At 34.0% G+C, this 20,574-nt stretch overlaps 1 protein-coding gene across 2 annotated transcripts in view; it reads left to right on the forward strand.

The window, feature by feature from the left end:
- Positions 1–20,574, forward strand: part of LOC150090015 (nuclear pore complex protein Nup93-like) — a 220,838-nt gene that overhangs the window by 107,435 nt on the left and 92,829 nt on the right. For both annotated transcript variants that reach the window (XM_090368937.1, XM_090368936.1), the window contains exons 10-13: positions 147–279; positions 1,649–1,746; positions 4,336–4,395; positions 16,637–16,714. In XM_090368937.1, coding sequence (XP_090225063.1) covers positions 147–279; positions 1,649–1,746; positions 4,336–4,395; positions 16,637–16,714 — 369 coding nt within the window. The remainder of the gene's footprint in view (positions 1–146; positions 280–1,648; positions 1,747–4,335; positions 4,396–16,636; positions 16,715–20,574) is intronic.

Raw genomic sequence — 20,574 nt, forward strand, 5'->3', positions numbered from 1 at the left:
TTTTCTTAGAAATTATCAGTGTCCATTCTATAGAAAGCAAATAGTTATGCCTGTGTATTTGAATATATAATTAATCCTTACTTTATTAGGCATTTATAAATAATTTTGATCATTTGTTTATTTATTTATCTTTTTGATATGTCTAGATATCTTCAATACATTCAGGCCATTGTATATGGTAACCTTCATCAGGCCAAACTAGGTGGTGTTCCTGGAACTTATTTCTTGGTTCGGAGTTTTTTGAACATACACCTTCCTGTTGCACCTCCAGGATTAGAGGTATGAATGTTTTAATTTCACCTTTCCTCAAAAGTAAAAGAATAATAGGATTGCTAAAAATTTCATATTAAAAAAATAATATACAGTAAAACCTCAGTAATTATACTGATAGTGGGTATTCTGAATTAATGAGATGTCCAATTATAGAATATAATTATATGTAAATATTTAAAAATAATAGTTTGCAGTTCAGAAACATAATAGGTAGTATTAGAACAAATATAATGACATGGTAAAGAAAATGTTTGTTTTCAAAAACATACTAGTATGCAAAGAGTTCAGCTTAGACAGAACATGAATGCTGTGATTTTTTTCCCCTCCAAACAATAAATGTTAATTAATATGTTAAATGGTAATAACTATAAATTTAATTAGATGTAATTGGTTTCTCCCCAGTTGTATTGTGTTTTTTTTTTTTGGAAATTTTCTGCCTAGTAAAAGTCCTGTTGTATTGTCATTTCATGTCATTCTTCATTTCTCTTAGAGAGAAGCAGTCGTTTTTGTGCCAGTAAAATCAAAACTAAATCTTAGAGTAAAAATATTTTTCGAATTCCTTGTCAGAATTAGCAAATTTAATAAGAGAAATTTGATGTAATTTATAACTTTTTCTTGTTTACTTTTTATTTATTTATTTTGTTACTTCCTGCCTATGGATTTTTTACTTGAAATTCTGTTGCTATTCCTCCTTTTGTCATATAATATCCAGTGCCTCATCTTCATCTGCTTTTAGCCACATTCCTGTATACCTCAAAATAATATCATTTTTGTCATTGTGACCATCAGCCTCACATACCAATCAGTATGTGAGGCTGATGGTATCTTAGGGAGTTCACTGAAATGGTACGGGAAGTATCACAAAACATCTGAGAATAATCTGTAATTCTTTAAGAATTAAAGGCAACTTACTCTGAACAGGTTTAAGCACTCATTATTTAACCAGTTTTGCAGTTCTTGATATATCTGTACACCATGCCACTAAAAGAATATTTAAGAGGACACTCCATAGCCGAGTGGTCAGGAGCGGGAGTGCAGTAGCACACACTGTTTGAGTAGACCGGGGTTCAAGCCCCTGACTGATGAATACGGTCGATCTGCCAGCCCGCACTGGACCAGTGTGGCAGATTATGGTCCATTTCCCTCAGCATGAATTGTTGAGGAGGCATCCATCCTGCAGTGGGTTGATAATGGCTGCACTTTACCTTTTTTTTTTATATTTAAAATTAATATATTTAATGAGTGCATGTTTTTTCTTTTATATATATTTAATGAGTGCGAATTGTTTAATTATGTTGTGTGCCAGTTTAGTTTTATTTATTTTATTTTCACATGCATATTACTATGATTTTATGTTTGTGATATTTTTCTGAAGGATGGCATGGTTGATGGTCACCCAGTTTGGGCAATGATATACTACTGTTTGAGATGTGGAGACCTGGAAGCAGCTCTTCAAGCTGCTCAGTCAGCAAGGTAAGTTACGTATAGTTAAGGCAAGTAGACGAATAGTTTAGGTTAATACTTCATATACTCGAATAATTTGTAGTTTTCACCATAAAGTAAAAAGAAGAAAGGTTGTAGTTTTTTGCTTTAAGCATTAAGCATGTATACTGTTTACATGCCGAACCAGTATGCCATGGAAAGGGAAATAATGATTGAAGGAGCAGTAATTGAAAAGGTGGAGTCATACTTATCTGGGACAAGTTATTAGCTGTAATAATGATAAATGGCTGGAAGTCAAGAGAAGAATAAATTTTGGATGTATAGCATTCAGGAAATATAGTCACATACTGAAGAGCAATATCCCAGTTTGTCTGAAACGTAAAATAATGAATCAATGTATACTCCCCACCATGACTTATGGAAGTGAAACTTGGGCACTCACCAAAAGAATAGAAGAGAAGCTGAGAACTACACAGCGAAGAATGGAACGAATTATATTGGGAATCAGACTGTTAGATAAGAAGAGAAACACATGGATTAGGCAGCAAACTCAAGTAAAGGACATTCTTATCAAAACTAAAGAACTAAAATGGTCTTGGGCAGGACACATAGCTCGAAGACATGATGACAGATGGACTAAGAAAATAACAGAATGGTACCCAAGAGGAGCTAGAAGAAAGACAAAGGACCTGGAAGACAAAGGCGGAGATGGATAGATGAAATTCATGAGTTTTTGGGTAGTAAATGGATGGCCAGTGCTCAAAACAGAAGGAACTGGAAAGTTTCTGGAGAGGCCTTCATCGTGCAGTGGATTGAAAATGGCCGATGATGATGTATACTTATTTTCTTCTCTTTCTCATCATGTACTTGCTTGATTGTAACTAATTTGAGGAGGTGGAGGGGAATCAAAATATGGATTTAAATATGATTATTTAGATTAAGATTACCTTAAAATATTTTAATATAAAATAATTAAAATAGTTTACCTTATTAATTAAAAGTTCTGTAAGCCACAAAGTTTGGATATTAGGCATCTGCATGGGATCTGATTGCTATGTTTAAGGCCTTAAAGGGGTGAGGGGACAGAACAAACCCAATGATTAGCACATATTTTCATCTTTCTAGGATGATGCAAACAAGGGATATAAATTTAGATAAAAGAAAGAATTGTAGACTGGATACGAGAAAATTTCCATTTAATCAAAGGGTAATCAGCTGTCGGGACAATTATTATCACTCTGTATTCTAAAGCAGGTGTGGACAACTTTCACAAATAGCAGACTAAATAAAATGTCTGTGAGGTACATACAGGCCAAATTTATTTTAGCTTTTTACGAATTTTAGGATTATTAAAATGGTGTATAATGAAAAAATTGTCATAAACAGTTTTATGTTATTTATTCTAATATTTATACATGCACATAATTAATTTTATTAATAAGAAAAACGAAATACAAATTGAAGATAAAAATACAAATACAATTCCAGTAACAAACATTGCAATATTATATTTTTATAATATTTAATGAGAGATTTGATACTTTTATTTTTATCAGTAAATTGATATCTGGATCGATATTTAGCATAGCAACCTGCAGACATTCCATTAATTCATAAATATATTTTGAAAATGACTTTGGACCGGATCACGCACTTTTGCAGGCTGGAGTTGGCCTGTGGACCAGAGGTTGCCCACTCCTGTTCTAGAGCATGAAAGGTTGTGTGGATTTTAACAGGACTAGTGTTTTTTTTTTTTTTTTTTTTTCCGCAAAACAATTCATTTTAATTTGGTTCCAAAAACTTGTTCTTTGAATAGTGTTCTTGGGTGACAAATTGATTCTCCAACAATTATATTTAAAGTTAAATAATATTTACCTTAATGTTTTTGAAAACTTAGTTGGCAATTTGCTATTTATGATTTCGGTTTGGAGCCAGGAAAACAACTTTTGACTGGCATGCTTTGAACTTAGGAATTCATGATAGAAAATCAACTGACTTGCTAAACTAAGTCTAATTTACCCATTTTATTCATAAGGTTGTACAAATAGAGTTTACTTTTTTTATGGATAACTGAACAACTACAGCAAACTATTCTCAGGTATTTATTAAAGCTGTATATTTGTTAATGAAAATAAGAAGAAATTCACAAATTTTTATATAGTTCTACAATTTTTTTAAAAATTAAACTATAACAGAGAAAATTGTTGTGGGTTATTACAGAAAGACTGAGAAAGGCTGATTACAGGGGGTTATTACAGAAAGGCTGAGAAACTATGTTATGACAGCAAAACAGAGTCAAATCAAGTCAAAAAGACAGAGAATCCATCTTTTTGACTTGATTTGACAGATTTTTTTATCATAAATCCAGAGAATTGGCAGCTATGCATTATAGTTATATACAATTTACATAGCTGGAAACTTTTTTTGCCCTAAATTACAATCTAAGAAAAGAAGGCAGATGTTTCGTTCTGCCTATTTCTACACTACCTAAGATTTTAAAATAGGTTTTTTGAAAGTGTTGTTTTTCATAGTAGATATGAAAAATTTCACGGTCATATATGAATAATTTTTGTAATTATATATGAATAATCTTTTTTTTTTGATTATTTTTAACTTTAGTGGAACATTAGGGGATATTATTCCATGTCTGACAGAGTATATGCAAAGTGAGGATCATAAGTAAGTTTTTTTCCCCTGTTCTGAATTTTTCTTTATATTAACCTCCTTCATAACAGATTTATGTACTATATAAGGCAAAGCAGTTGCTCTGCATTAAACAGAAAATTTAATGTGATGAGCGTTTACAAAAGTTTACTCACATTACAGAGCTGAATTCTTTTTTTGTAAACTCTCATAACATTAAATTATTTCTGTAATGAATAGCAAGTACTTTATTATATTGTATTACCTGTATAAATGACTGTCAAAACTTATATCACTAAGATTTATGTAGAAATATGTAAATTATCAAAAGTTTTGCAGTCATTGAAATTTTGGCTTTATAAGATGTATTGTAAATTTTGGACTCTTCAAAAAAAAATAAATAAATAAATAAAATCAGTATTTTATATTTAGGATGATTACAGAATTATACAGGGTTAATCACAGAATTATACAGGTTATCCATATCAAGCAGCCCATTGCTTAATGGAATGAGATATTTTTAGACAACTGATAGAGGCGCCTCTGTAGTCACGTGGGCAGGAGCAGCAGTGCGTAGCACACTTCTTGATTAGACTGGGGTTCGAGCCTGTGACCACCAAATATGGAGGATGTGGAAAGGTCAGAGAATGACCACTGCATATCACTGCATATGGCCTTAGTCACTAATGCTCCTAAAAACCAATAACAAACAAAAAAGTGATAGAAGGCAATTTCACTTTGACAGCAGTGGTATTTGAGGAGCAGTACAAATTTTATTGCAATGCATAATTTCTATTTTTCTTGAAGGAAAACTTGCTTATTTTGGAACATTACCTTACATCCAATTTATTTTTTGCATTATCAAGGAACATTTCATAATATTCAAAAAAGGCTTGTACCAGATAAGACTGAAGCAAAGCACTGAGAATTACATTTATGTCATTGATGAATGTATTCTTCATAAGGTTGCATCACACATTAAAAATTAATGTCTATAAGAGCAAATTGCACACTTCTAGCGTATTCTTTTAACAAGTTTTAATTGAATTCTGCATTCATTCTTAATAAAATTGTTATATTGCAAACTGGATTTCACTTTAATTGAATAACTCAGTATAATCATGGATTTTATTTGTATCATTAAGTGTTAAAGTTCTGTAATAATAATAATAATAATTGTTATTTACTTTATTAAGAGAGGAGGGAACCAGTATAAATCAGATAGGTGATGATAGGGGATATTTAGTTGTATAAGTCTAGTGAGGAATATATGTTAAATAAAATAGGATTGTTGCTTGCAACACATCCAGTTCTTAACCTGAAATAGGCAAGAGGGTGAATGGTGCCTCAAAAAAATATTTAGGTTTGAGAATTAAGGACAATGAGGATAAAGATTATTTTATTGCAGCATACATAGGTCATGAATGTACTGTTTATATCATGCTCTGCAATCACAATTACAAGATTACCTACCTACTTCAAAACACAAGGATTGATGGTATTGGCAGATACATTACATCACACATTAACATGATTTAGATGCATCTGACTTTTCTGGATAAGCCAAGGGATTTTCAAACCTTGTTATGCCAATTCTGTTTTTTGCCTTGCCATTTAAATCAAAATGAGCCTGATCAGACATTGTATTATGACATTTTGATTATCTTCAGAGACATTTAACATGGTTTGACAGTAGCATAATGTCTTTCCTTAATTTGTAGGTTTCAAGTTTTGAACAAGTTGGAATTCATATGGAAACAATTGGAGATCCTAGTGTAAGCTTCTAATGCTTGTCCAGCTAACATTTATCATCTGCTGACAGTTTTCTTGTGAATTTTTTAGGATTTTGTTGCACCACATTTCCAGTGTTCGTTCCATTTGGAAGCTGAAATTATATTTTCTTCATACACTTTCTTCTGTGTGAAACTTCTCCACAAGTTGTGTTATTGTCCAATGGGTAGGTGTGATTCTCTCTTGAATTAATATTATTCAAATATAATGGAATCATATTTGAAATAAAAACTTCAACTATTTTAGTTCTTTCCTGCAAATCTCAGATATGCACAGTAATTAAGATTCTTGTGCCTAATCTTGCCTTTAAAAAAAAAAAAAGTGAATTTTACATCACAAATATTATCAGCACTTCAAATTGTAGTGTGATTTGTAGCCCAGTTTCTATATCTAACAGATTTTGACTTGCATTTATATGTTTATTATGACAATCAATTTTAATTTCAGTATTAATCTTAGTGTCATATGATGGGATAGATATAAGTTACATAGACCTGCAAATTGAAACTTGTAGAATTGTTGTTTCTGTTCTAATATGTTGCCTTCCCTATGATAATTTCAAAATTTTAATCCATTATTTCTTCAATTAACAGAATTTGGATAAAAGAAAACTTGTTTTTCCTTATTTTGTAACTTTTATTTTATTTATTCAAATAATTTGTATACTTTTTAAAATTTTTTTAAAAAATAAAGTGGGTCAAAACTCAAAGCAAAGAAAATAAAAGAATATTAATTGCAAATGTGAATGTTTATGCATATCCACCCGAATTCTTGGAACAGATTCTAGGTATTTGGTCCCGAACATTTTGTGATTTTTGCTTTATGCATTATGCCACGTCTCCCTTTTCAAAGACCAGCAGTAATCTGCCATAAGGTTTTCATTCCACTTTCCTTGGTATATTCTTTCCATTTCCTTTTTATATCTTGGTGGAATTGCTCACTTGTTCTTCATTGATGGAACCAAAATTTCAGGCAACATAAAATATTTATGTGAATGCAAGAAATGAACTTTCATGCTTGTCTTGTATCTAATTGACATCTTTCTTGTTTTATCCCTACTAATAAAATTAATTTTTATTTATTATTTATTTTTTTCCTGAGGTCCAAAGAAAATGCCTTTTTTGAATTTCACATCACATAAACTTACAAAATGATTGCAAAGATACTGAAAGCAGTTGTTATCCTTGTTTAAAGCCTAAAAAATTCTTTTATTAAGTCTAATTTGGTATGAAGTGGAGGTAATGGGACATTACTATATTTCAGATGTTATAATTAAATGCAGATATTAAAAATAGGTCCTTGAGACTGTCACAGACATTCTCTCAGGTATTTCTAGCTGGGCTTTGCTACCTGGGAGAATAAAATGCTATTATTCAGGTGACATTAAGTCAAGGGTATTGAATTTCGGTGAAGTCTGGTTGTTCTGTTAGTAACCTGGATATAACTCCCATGTGCAAGTACTCATCTGCAAAAAGATCTAAACTTTCCAAACACTTCCTCATTCCTTTTACAAATATACATGGTCTCAGTTCCAGTCTTAATGATGTCCATTTGCAGTCTGCCAAGACCCAAGTACTTTTGCAGACAATCTGAATTATTGGTTGATTCAATCACTGTTCATCTCAGTTATCCCAATTATTTGCTGTACGATTACTTTCGCTTCAATGGTGGTACTTGTGCATATGTCTGCACTGATATTCCCTGTCAGAGACTTAGTAACTTGGAATCTCCTCTCTTCGATCTTCTCTGGCTTAAAATCTCTCCACCCTATTCTGTCAAATTCATCTGTTGCCTCTATCATTATCCCAACTCCACTAATCATTTGGAATTTTTTGACTTCCTGTCTTTGAAACTTGACTTGCACCAGTTCAACTTTCCTAACAGTAAGGTAATTTTCCTTTGTATTTTAATGTTTAGAACTCTATCTGGCTTCTAGTCACACAGACCCAGCTGGTTAAGATGCTGAGACTTTGGCACAGCATCTCTTTCACAGCTTTCATCTTTCATTCAATAACCTAGCACAGATTGTTCATTTACCTATCAGAATACCAGACACGATTGAGATGAGTGGTCCTCTAGGTACCACAACTTGGTGATGGCCTCTTCTCCAGTGGAGCCTTTGTCTTGTGACCATTCTCAACCTTGTGTTGTTTGGCATTACAAAAATGCAAAATGGGAATCTGCAAGGTTTTTTTTTTCCTTGGTTGGATTACTGTTTTAAATCTTCTGATGTCAGTGTTTGCTCAGATCATTCCAGTGAAATTATCCTTGTAGGGATCAAATCCTTTATTCCACACTCCTTAAAATCTCATCCTTTATTTAAACCTTAGTTTTCCAATAAATGTTCTAAGGCTGTTCAAAATAAGAACATTGCATATTACAATTGGCTTGCATCCAAATCTCTAAGTTCATTTTCCACTTAAACCAAAGCTCGGAATACAGCAGGCCCCCGTTATAACGCAGTTCGCTTTATGCTGATTCGCTATAACGCTGTTCTTATATTATAACCCATATCTGACTATAACGCTGTCACAGATCACTATAGCGCTCTTTTACAGATTGCATTTTTGGCATATTTAACGAAATTGTTTCATTTGATGGAGTCGATAGCTTGAAAATGAATAGCAAAACAGCATTAAAACGTTTACCACGCTCAGTGAAATTTTCTCGCACGCTAATTTAATTGCAGTACAGTCACTTGTTACGTAGTTCTGAGATCAACATTTTAAAAAATGATCAAGTATATTGCTTGTAATTATTTGCGTTATATGCATTTATCCGAAGTCTAGTCATCACTTAGTACAGTAGTAGACATCGTGTGTAACGGACAGTTTACTTGAACATTGTATCATAATGCAACCAATGCAGTTACATTTTCGAAGGCCGACCGGGCTAGCCGGGTGGGTAAAGTACCTGCCTAGCGGCGCCTCCGTAGCCAGGTGGGAAGGAGCGCAGTGCGTAGCACGCGCTTCTTGATTAGACCGGGGTTCGAGCCCGTCACCACTAAATACGGAGGATGCGGAAAGGTCAGAAAATGACCACTGCATATCCCCGGAGCAATATGGCCTTAGTTGCTAATGCTCCTAAAAAAAAAAAAAAAAAAAACCAAAAAAAACCAAAACCTGCCTAGCAACCCAAAGGTCGTGGATTTGAATCCCGCCTAGGGCTTGGATCAAAGTACTGCAAAAACCTTGGAAGGTGCATTATGGCCCCAGAAGCCGATGCGCCAACAACTACCAAAAAAAAAAAAAAAAACCCATTTTCGAAGAGTTAATAATGGCCGATAAGAATGAAAAAAGCAACGTCTGGGCGCAGTACGAAGACTATAAATGTAAGAAAAAGACTGAATTTGAAAATTAAATTAGATGTTTTGAAGCAAATCGATTCCGGTCAAAGACAAGCGGATGTGTGCCATAATTTAGAACTTGCAAGTTTAACTGTAATAACAATTATAAAAAAATAAAGAATTATTTTTAGCATTGGGAAAGATAGCTGTTCCACTGCAACTAGGGCTAGGCCAGCTATTAGGATTGAAATGGAAAAGACTTTTTAACTAATTTTATTGAAGATAATGTCCAGTGCAGAATTCAGTTAAGTTAAATATATATATATAAAAAAAAGAGAGAGATATTAGCCAATACAATATGATGATATGAAGAAAACTCACCTAAAAAAAAAAAAATGTGGAACCATTTAAAACTGGTAAGGGCTGGTTGAATAGATTTAAAATCTAGGGAGAAGCCGCAAGTGCAGATCAAGGAGCCGAAACTTTCAAAAAAAGAACTTGTTAAAATTATTGAAGAGGGGTAGTGTTATACTTCTCAACAAGTTTATAACATAGATGAAGCAGGACTTTTGTTGTTGTTGTTATTTGGTTTTTAGGAGCATTAGCAACTAAGGCCATATTGCTCCGGGAATATGCGGTGGTTATTCCTTGACCTTTCCGCATCCTCCGTATTTGGTGGTGACGGGCTCGAACCCCGGTCTAATCAAGAAGCGTGTGCTACGCACTGCTGCTCCTTCCCACCTGGCTACGGAGGCGCCAGGACTTTTGTGGAGACGAATGCCTAAAAGAAGTTTCATATTGAAAGAAACAAAAAACATGCCAGGTTTCAAAGCGGCGAAGGATCGGTTGACTTTATTGTTGGGTGGTAACGCTGTGGGGGATTTAAAATTAATACCCCTTTTAGTTTATTTACAAAAGGGCACACCGACAACTGTTACAGCTGAATGCCTAGACTGCTCTATTAGGCCTTATATTCTTAATTCCATGCAATGTTGTAAGTGACAGAAATATTGGCATTCCCAATGGGAGTGTTCAGCTGTCTGTACCATGTGGTTCCAGAGCTCATACCTATATGGATTGTTTTTGTTGAACACCCAAAATATCCAAACTGTCAAGGTGATTGCACTGCCTAGTCCAGGGAGTGTGTGCAATGGAAAAAAGGGAAAAAATCCAATGATATAGAGCAAAATATTGTATTACATATTAGGAAGTGAAGAGATCATTGCAACTTATCAACCTATGCTCAAGACATTTAGCAACAGAGATCAATTAGCTCTCAGGCAAATGTAACCATTTCATCAAAACAGTCAATATCAAATTAGGCTCATTCATTGCTTACTATCACGCAGTAACAGCTGTGAAAACAAAGCCAAGAGCATGCAGTAAATATATGTATTTTAATTCTATCCAATGTACTGAACCATCCAAGAACATCACAGTTAAAAGTACAAGTTCCAAAGCAAATCAGTTATAAGCTCTTCGACACATTTTTCATGATTAAATTCATCAATTAAATTAAATCAATTAAAATCAATTTAGATCAATTAAATTCATGATTTTAATTGGAATTTTAAATTTAATTTTGATACGTAAGTAGTTACCACATAATTATATACGTATGTAATGCAGAATATTTTATATGTACAAATATTTGAATATTAAATATTTTGACCGACATTTGTGCATCCTTTCACTACCGTTTATTATTGATTATCAGTGCCATTGGAAATATCCTATGGCACCGACCGCAACTTACAAATACATATGTTACCTTATGGGAATGCGGAGCTTGCTTAGCGCGGATTCACTTAGCGCTCTGTTATTCCGGAACGAATTATCAGCTTTAAGCGGGGGTCACCTGTAATTGTAAAGTAGTTATTGATCAGTCCAAACTGGATTTTGAACAGGCTAAGAGTAGAAAACTTTCTTCTTGTCCAAATGGTAATTGAGCATTCTGGTCACTTCATAAAGTAATGGAGCAAACACATCAACTGACAATTTGTAAACTATCTAGAATCCTTCTATTTGCTCAATGATTGCCAGTGTGGATTCCTCAGTGTCAATTCACTGGTAATAAACTGGCTTATGTTACCCAGCTGTGGACAAATTCAATGGAAAAGTTTGGTGAAACTCAAACAGTTGCTATTGACATTTCAAAAACTGTTGATCATGTTTGGCATAAAGGTTTTCTAAATAAACTTCCGTCTTATTGTTTGCAAACAGTTTTTTATAATTGGATGTCCAGTTTTCTCTCTGACTGTTCACTGTGGCTGATAGTAGATGGCTCTCTTTTCTAAATTCTTTACCAGTGCTTGTTCCCCAAGGTTCAGTTTTTTCTCCCACTCTTTTCCTCTTGTATATTAGTGACATTTTTTCATTGATGAGAAATCCTATCTATAGTTTTGCTGATGATAACATATTGCATTTCACCTTCCAGTTCGAGAAACACAGACAGCTTCAACTGTTTGAATATCCACTACCAATTCCTTCAGTGCTGACCTCCAGTGGGGCAATGATAAGTTAGTTTATTTCAATCCTTCTAAAACTCAGTCTCGTCTTATATCTCACAAAAAGGATGCTTCTGCTCCTCAATGACACTCAGATCTTTAGACAAAATCACATCTCTATTTGGAATTATCCTGACTTCTCTCTCTCTCTCTCTCTCTCTCTCTCTCTCTCTCTCTCTCTCTCTCTCTCTCTCTCTCTCTCTCTCTCTCTCTCTCTCTCTCTCTCTCTCTCCATAAGCACATCACAAACATTACTTCCTCTAAAGAACTAATTTTACTCTTTTGCACTTGGCATTACCTTTCTTCCAAACAGCTACTCACTCTACAAATCTCAAATCTGCCCTACTACAGAATATGTTCCCACATCTGGGGCAGTGCCCCCAAACCTCTCTCATGCTTCTAGACACCATTTAAAAGAGCACGGTTAGGTTAATTAATGATTCATATCTAACAGAGCCCCTCTCTCTCCAGTCTCTTTCTCAGAGACATTCTTTTTCTGCTGCATGTTTTTTCTATAGATACTTCCATGGGCACTGTTCTTCTAAATTGGCTTCTATAATTTTTGCTGTCTCTTCCAAACTAGTCTGAGTGCCACAACCACTCAGCATCCTTTTACCATTTAACTTTAAAATTCACAGAACCATCTTTTCTTTTTCCTCATTTATTTCTTCAACTTCTATTTCTGGAACAACCTCCCTTTGTACATATAATTAAAATCTACAGAAATGCAAGTCTAAGGTAAACAAGTACCTTCTTTCATCTTCTCAGCCTTCAATCCACATGGTAATAAAAAAAAAAAAAAAAAAAACTTCTCAACATTCAAAATAGTTATTAGTTATTATTCAATGACTGGAAGTGACCCCCCCCTCCTGCACCCACCATCCAGGAGTTTTATACATTCTGTGATGCACCTAAAGAATAACTCCATTATTACCAAATGTCACTTCCAGAGAATAAAGAATGTTAAAAATAAGATAAGAATCTTTTCCAAATTAAATTTAAAAATGGAAAATACCAAGGAAATTTTCACTTAAATCCTAATTATATAGTTACGCACTCTTATACTTAATATTAAACCCATCATCCTGAAACAGATAGATATTCCCTGATATTCCCTTGTCTTCACATAACATTGTTTTTTTATTTATTTATTTTAAGTACTCCTGTTAAAGTAGTTCTGCTGGACCAGTTGTGGTTGTGATGTCCTCATTTCAATGAATTTTCAGTATTAAATAGACTATTAGAACCACATACAGTAAACCATTGATTATACAGACTAATATGGGAAAAAGATGTTCATTATTGTCATTTTTTTTAAATTGAAAAAAAATTTTTTTCTTGACTATATGTAATCCATATAATTGAAAATTTAAACAGTAATTCTGTATATGTATGTATTTAAACATTAAAATAAAATTAAATAATAAAGAAAACAGGCTTTTATTTACTTCAACTTTATTGATCAATACATAGTACATAGCATAAGATAATTGACCACTATCCTGTAACATTTCCTGAAAAAACTATGCAGAGTTGGAGTTAAGAAGCCAAAGTTGAACTGGTGAATATTCAGGCTCGTTTAAAACTCTTCAGGCTTAGCCTTGCATTTTTACATTATCTAACAACATTTTAATTCCATAATCTCACAGTTGTTCAAAACACTCACCAGAGTTCTCTAACAACTTACTTTCTGAGTAACATTGAGATATATACATTTTCTCTTTTCACCAATTTTCATGGGGACCATTGTGACATAATGTAAGTAAGACTATAAGGAAGAAACAGGGTACATTTAACAATGTGATAACAAGTTACCAATTTTTTTATACTTTACGAGGTTACTCGAGATACACTTTTGTGCCAGTGAATTTTTTTTTTTTTTGCATTAAATCTGAAATACATTAAAATCGACAGTTTACTGTAATTACGATTTTAGATATCCACATAAAAATTTTCTTGTGTGTGTTTTTTTTTTGTTTTTTTTAACCCCTAAATTAAAACAGACTACTGTAGCAATGCCTCATATCTTTTAAATAAGCAGATTAACCTTTTTTTCACAATGCCATTTGTTAAATGTAGTGCAGTACCATGTGGATGCATGTTAATGGCAAAGTATTTTGCTGTTAGCAATAAGACCACTATTAATTATATGCAGGTTGAAATCGTGCTGGCCACAAATCATTTAAGGGGATAAGTTAGAGTTAGCTCTTCTAACTTCATATAATTAAGTGTACAGTAGCTCTTAATATTGCTTTTTTTTTTTTTTATATGTTTTCACAGATTGTTATTATACTCTGCATATGTCTGTGTTTTTGGTATTCTATATTTTACTTTAAAATCTGCAGACATACAATATATCTATTCCTTATAAGTGAATAAATGATTTAACTCTTTTTAAATAATGCTTTTTTTTTTTTTTTTTTTTTTTTAAGTGCTGATTATTTGCACTGTATTCAAGATACTAAAATTAAAAATAAACTTTGTTTTCATTTCTCAGAATTTACACTTTCCCTCAATTTGCAGGCTTTTTCACCATTCCCCAGAAAAACAAATGGATTTACCAATTTGTTTTGCTAAAAGTCTGAAATATCAAAAGATGTTTCCCTCAATAGTTCTACACTTTTCCTATTTTTAAATAAGGGCATAGGTAGAATATATTGCTGTGGTGACTGGGTTGCCAAGACAACCTTGTGGGTTGTCTTGGTAACAAAATAACTATTTTCAGAATATAGTGAATATATAACACACACAACCTTATGGAGATGTGGGATATATCCTCTCCATGCCCTTGTTTAAAAATTGCAAAAGTGATAATTTTTGATGGTTGTAATGGGAAGCAATGATGATTTCCTGGATCATTACCATTTTTGATTTTTTAAACAAGGGCATGGGGACTATATCTGTCATCCCTGCAAAGTTACATGGATAAAATATTCACTATATTCTGAGCACAATATATAGTACTTTAGTCAGGTGCCTTCTTAGCCAGGTGGGCAGGAGCAGCAGTGCGTAGCACGCACTTCTTGATTAGACTGGGGTTCGAGCCCTTGACCACCAAATACGGAGGATGTGGAAAGGTCAGGGGATGACCACCGCATATCCCCAGAGCAATATGGCCTTAGTTGCTAATTCTCCTAAAAACCAAATAACAACAACAGTACTTTAGTCAGATAATGGAAAGAATTATCAAATGGACTAGTGAATGCACGGAGAGGATATATCCCACATCTCCATAAGGTTGTGTGTGTTATATATTGTGTGTATTAGAGAGTAGTAAAAGCCTGAAGTAAAATGAAATGTGTTGATATTTCAGGAAATAAACTGAACATTTCAGGCGATTACCAAAGTGTACTGGTAAGTCCCATGATTAATCAGATTTTGGGCTTTTACAATAACACACACACACACACACACACACACACACACACACACACACACACACACACACACACACACACACACACACACACACACAATAAATGATCCCAAAGAAAATATTTTCTGGACCATAAGCTGACCCAGGTTTTGGAAGGCAAATATTTTATTACATATATCAGAAAAACAAAATTCGTAAGTGCTCACTAAACAATCAATCAGTGTAGAACAAATTTACTCATCATGAATAATTACCATTCGGGAATGTACCTCATTGTTCATTGCTGCCATTAGACCATTGACATCCTTGCAACCAGTGAGTTCACCTTCTGTTTGATAAAATTTATCATAGTCTTTATTTTGAATATGAAATGTTGCCACTTTCACAGAATGATCTAGAAGATTCCACTGTTGTAGCCTCAAGGCCAAAAGCTCTGCCTTATTCTTCGGCAGTTCAAGATCCCTGATGAGGTCATTAAGCTCACTTTCTGTGATCTTATGTGGTTCAGAAGGACAAAATGGTGGATCCCTTGATATAGATGGCTGCTTTACTTCTTCGTGTATAACAAGTTGATGTTCATCAGTGTCTTTATCTTCATCAGAGTGTACAGAAAAATGGTCAGGTGGTTCAGGAATAGGGTAGTACTTCAATGTGAGGCATGGGACGAATTGCAGATGGTATATTTGGGTACCACTGTCCGCTTTTTCTTCATTGTCATCCCTCTTCTAATAGGAGGCACCATACAGAAGTAAAATTCCGTGACATGATTTGTTGGCTCCCGCCATATCATGAGCGCTGCGAAAGGCATAAAATTTCCCTTTTGATGAACAGGTAGTGTAGCATATGTGTGGACCCCAGTCCTTGTCCTGGTTGCCTACTTTACACCCAGAGTACAAGAAGTAGGCCTTTTTTTATGGCTTGAGCTAAGGAATGCTTTCTTCAATCGAACTTGACTTCTCCACATACAGACTATTCACACAATTATGGGGCATGTTAATCTTACACAACAACAACTTATGTTGCCATGCATTTCGCAGTGTTGCCATGCATCTTATCAAGAGCCATAGTTGTAATGTAGAGTAACTCACTAATATAGACCCCAACTGTATTTCGAAAACAAGAGCCAGTTGGCAAATTTTAATGTGATTTTCGTGTTCAGTAGCATAAAATTAGTCAAGATTGGGTATTTTCATTTTTGTAACATTTTATGTGTTGACCAGTATTATTTGTAGTAGCCTGTTGTAGACTCAAAGTGAAATATTTGTTTTTTGAGTTATGCTGTTAATTTTCAAACAAAAACTCTTAATTTACTTTCAGGTTAAGTGTGAACAGTGAAGGTCAGATCCGTCTTTACTATCATCGAGCTGTTAGGACAAGTACAGATCCTTATAAGAGGTATTGTGTGTACAGTAATTTAAATATTGTTATATTTAAATGGTTTTTGTATTTGCATTTAAATATGTTGAATCTCCAATGATTTATAGGGTTAATATTGGAGTTTTTTTGGTTTTTGTGCTTTATTGGTTATTCTTTTTGGTTGTAAAATGGGGAAAAAAGAAAGGGAAATGGTTAATTGGGTAGATTAATTCCAATGAAAAGTATTTTTTAAAATAAATCCACAATAGATATTCCAGAAATTACTTGAAAAATAGCATGGTTGGTGGGACTTCATTCAAAAGATGCAAATGTTTTTTTAATGCATTTACAGATGGTAGGAATATACAATCTACAATTAAAACAAACTTGAGCTATCTTTTTTTGCAAACTTGAATCATGAATTCATTAATGCCTTCATAATAAATGTTTAGAAATATAGTATTTATTTATTTAATCATTGTTTTAGGCAGCCTCTGCCAACCTGTGGCAACACTACTATGTGCACACAAAATCATTCAAATAAGAGCCAGTTAAAAAAAAAAAAAATAAATAAAAAAATAATAGTTTCTGATCAGGAATGTATTACCAATGTATACACGCCCTACCATTAATATCCAGACACCTGCTGTTAGACAGAAAAAGAGCTTTTATTGTGTCATTTATTTTGTGTTAACCTTTTGCTTTTATGATGACCTTCAATCTTCACGACATACTCTCAGCCAGCTTTTTATAAATGTCAAGTGATATGTTCCTCCACTTGGCCTTTAATGAAGCCACCAGCTCGGCCTTGTTCTTTGGGCGATCTTGATGTGCATGTACCCGACAATCCAATACATCCCAAAGGTGCTCGATAGGGTTTAGATCAAGACTCTGGGCTCGCCAATCCAACTTTTCCACTCCCATGGCCTCACACCACTCTGTTATGATCCAAGCAGTATGGCATGGCATGTTGTCTTGCCATGCCATAGTGCCTTCCCTGAAGTATTGCCATAATGTTTGAAGTGCATAATTGTCCAGGATATCCCGGTATTGCACAGCATTCATGGTTTTGTCGATAATGACTAATGGGCCCAAGCCAAACAATGAAAAGCAGCCTCATACCATGTCACTGCCTCCACCAAACTTCATTGTTGGGAGGATACAATCAGAAAGGAAATGTTTCCCCGGCATTGGCCACACCCAGGAACAGCGGTCAGACTGGTAGAATGTGAATCTCGACTCATCTGTCCATAGGACTTTTCCACTGCTCTACAGTCCAGGATTCGTGCTCCTTACACCACGTTAATCTGCATCTAGCATTTGTTGAGGTGATCAATTCTGTTGAACTGTTGTAGTAATTCTTTTGAATGTCATTTTGCGTGTCCACTTTTGCAGTTGTCTGTCTGTTCGAAGCCCAGTGTGCACATTTATAGCAGGTTCTGTGATGTGTTGCATGCATAGGACCCGTTTCCCCATCCATGGAGGGGATGCCCAGATATTAATGGTAAGGCAGTGTATATTTCCAAGCATTTTTTATAGAGTAATAATAATTTTGTGGTTTATGTTCTTAATGTTACACCCTCTATTGAACTCTGATTTGTTTATCCAGATCATAGAGTTAAATAAAGTCCAAGAAACTTCTCACACTGCGTCTTGGATATAGTCACTGTTGTAGCTCAAGCAGCTCCCATTAGGTCTATGCACTTTCACACAGCAAAATTCTTAGAACACTTTCTTTCTTACTGTGCTATACTGTAAACAAGTTATGAGTACAATATTCATCATGAATAGTGTCTGTTTGTATTCATACCGTTGAACATATGATATGCTGTGAAGCATAGAGAAAACATACCTCAGACTTTGTGAAATAGATCCACTCATAACAGATATCAAATGTATCCATTGCCTATGATCTGCAAAACTTGATGTGATATAACACTAAATTATAGAAAACCTGCAGCATGACTTGTGAACCATTATGGCCACTTAAGTGGTTGGATTTAACAATTTTTTACTTTTTCTTGCGGAGCCTACTGAAGAGGAAAGTATTAGGGGTAAGTGGAAGAATAAGGGTTCTTAAATTTACTATGCTCCTTCCTCTTTGTGCAGACACATTTGGAATCTCATATCGACAGTGGATGCTCTGAGCACCTTATGTTCAGAATCTGTTTTACAAAGTCTGAGGTGTTCAGTGAGGGCTTTCTGTATATTTCCAAGCATTTCTCATGTAGTATTAATAATTTTGTGGTTTATGTTCTTAGTGTTACACCCTCTATTACAGAGCTTTCCAATGTGGATGTTACAACACCTCGGGGTATCATGTCATATCCAAGGGGATGTCACCAAATTTTGGCATTGTATCAACACTGTTTTTACTCTGATTTCCTTTCACTGCATATATTGATGTAATTGACTGATAAATATATACAGGTAGTTCCCGACTAAGAGTTAATTTGTTCTTAGCGAGCGCTCGTAAAGTGGGAATTTATTTCTTATAGACATAATGTTAAAAATAGGGGTTACGTTCTCAACAATAAAATTAGTTAGCTAATTAGTTTATATTTAAACAATGATGATTGATCCAAAGAAATGAAAACATAGCCTGTAAAATCAAGAAAATTATAAATTAAAGAAATTATTTATGACTTACAAATGTTAAAGAATATTTATTCTTCATCGACTAAATGCACACTTGTTGATCACTCATTGTTGGGTCGGCACTCATTGGTTTGTTGCACAAGGAGTCGTCGTCTTCTTCAGAAATGCTTTAAGAGGCGTTTATTTCCAAGATAATCTCTTCTCTTTTCTTTATAAATTTCACGATAGCATGCATAAGCATTTTTCATGCACAAATTGCAGCTAACACGATACGCACAAGTGAGATTGCAACTAACACGATTTGTACGGAGTAACAAGTTTTTGAAGCTTAAAAAAAATTAAGAAAAGATTCTGAAAATTTATTTATGTTTTTTATATGATTGACATATAATAACGTAAAAACCCACACAATTTCAGCTATCGGTAATTTTGCAAATGCAGTAACATCGAGTTTACGACTCATTTATAATTGATTGCACTAACAGAAAAGCCCAATAAACTGGAAAGTGCAAATTGTTTTTATTGTTTTATGGTCGTGACATCCACAAATGTGCTTTAGAAAAATATCACACAGTCGTTCAAAATTGATTGTTATAATGGAACATATGATAGCGATGATGAAAGTGTAGTGCATTTTAATGATTTGAATTGGTAACTAATACAATTTCCATTATAAAAATGACCTTTTAGAGAGATAAATAGCTTAGTTATATAGCGAAAATTTCAACTTCCGAGGTCTTGGCATGAATAACTAAAAAACAATGTGTTATTGGGTTCACATTACGATATTTTCACAATACGATGGCGTCTCTGGAACAGATTAATATCGTAAAGCAAGGTGCACTTGTATTGTATAGCTACGTGCGTGGTTTGAAATGCGGTATTTATGAATGTTTAACATTCATTTTTTGAATTAATGTTCATATATTCGATTTTGTTGATACTTGATACTTGGGGGGGGGGGACATGTTAAAACATGTAAACCCGGGAACTTGTAAAGCGGGAATTGTCTGTAATTATTGAATAATATATTACGAATTTATTTTTTGCCTGCTTTGTACTCAGCAACCAGTGAACTTTGGATATGTTCTTTCTGTCTAAAAGCTAACTGACTTAGTCAGTTTCAGATGGCTTTGCTCTCTATCTCTTTTTTTTATTTATATGTTTTTTAGCCTGAAACAAAGGAAGTTGTGTACCATTGCATTTACCATCATTAATTTGTAACCCACATAGGGCTCTGGCCTCTATGACTTTAATTACTTTATTTTCAATTCTAGGGCATTGCCCTTCCCACTCCTTAC

The sequence above is a fragment of the Mastigoproctus giganteus genome, chromosome 2, assembly GCF_048544385.1.
Source record: "Mastigoproctus giganteus isolate SK-2022 chromosome 2, ASM4854438v1, whole genome shotgun sequence".
Taxonomy (NCBI): Eukaryota; Metazoa; Arthropoda; class Arachnida; order Uropygi; family Thelyphonidae; genus Mastigoproctus; species Mastigoproctus giganteus.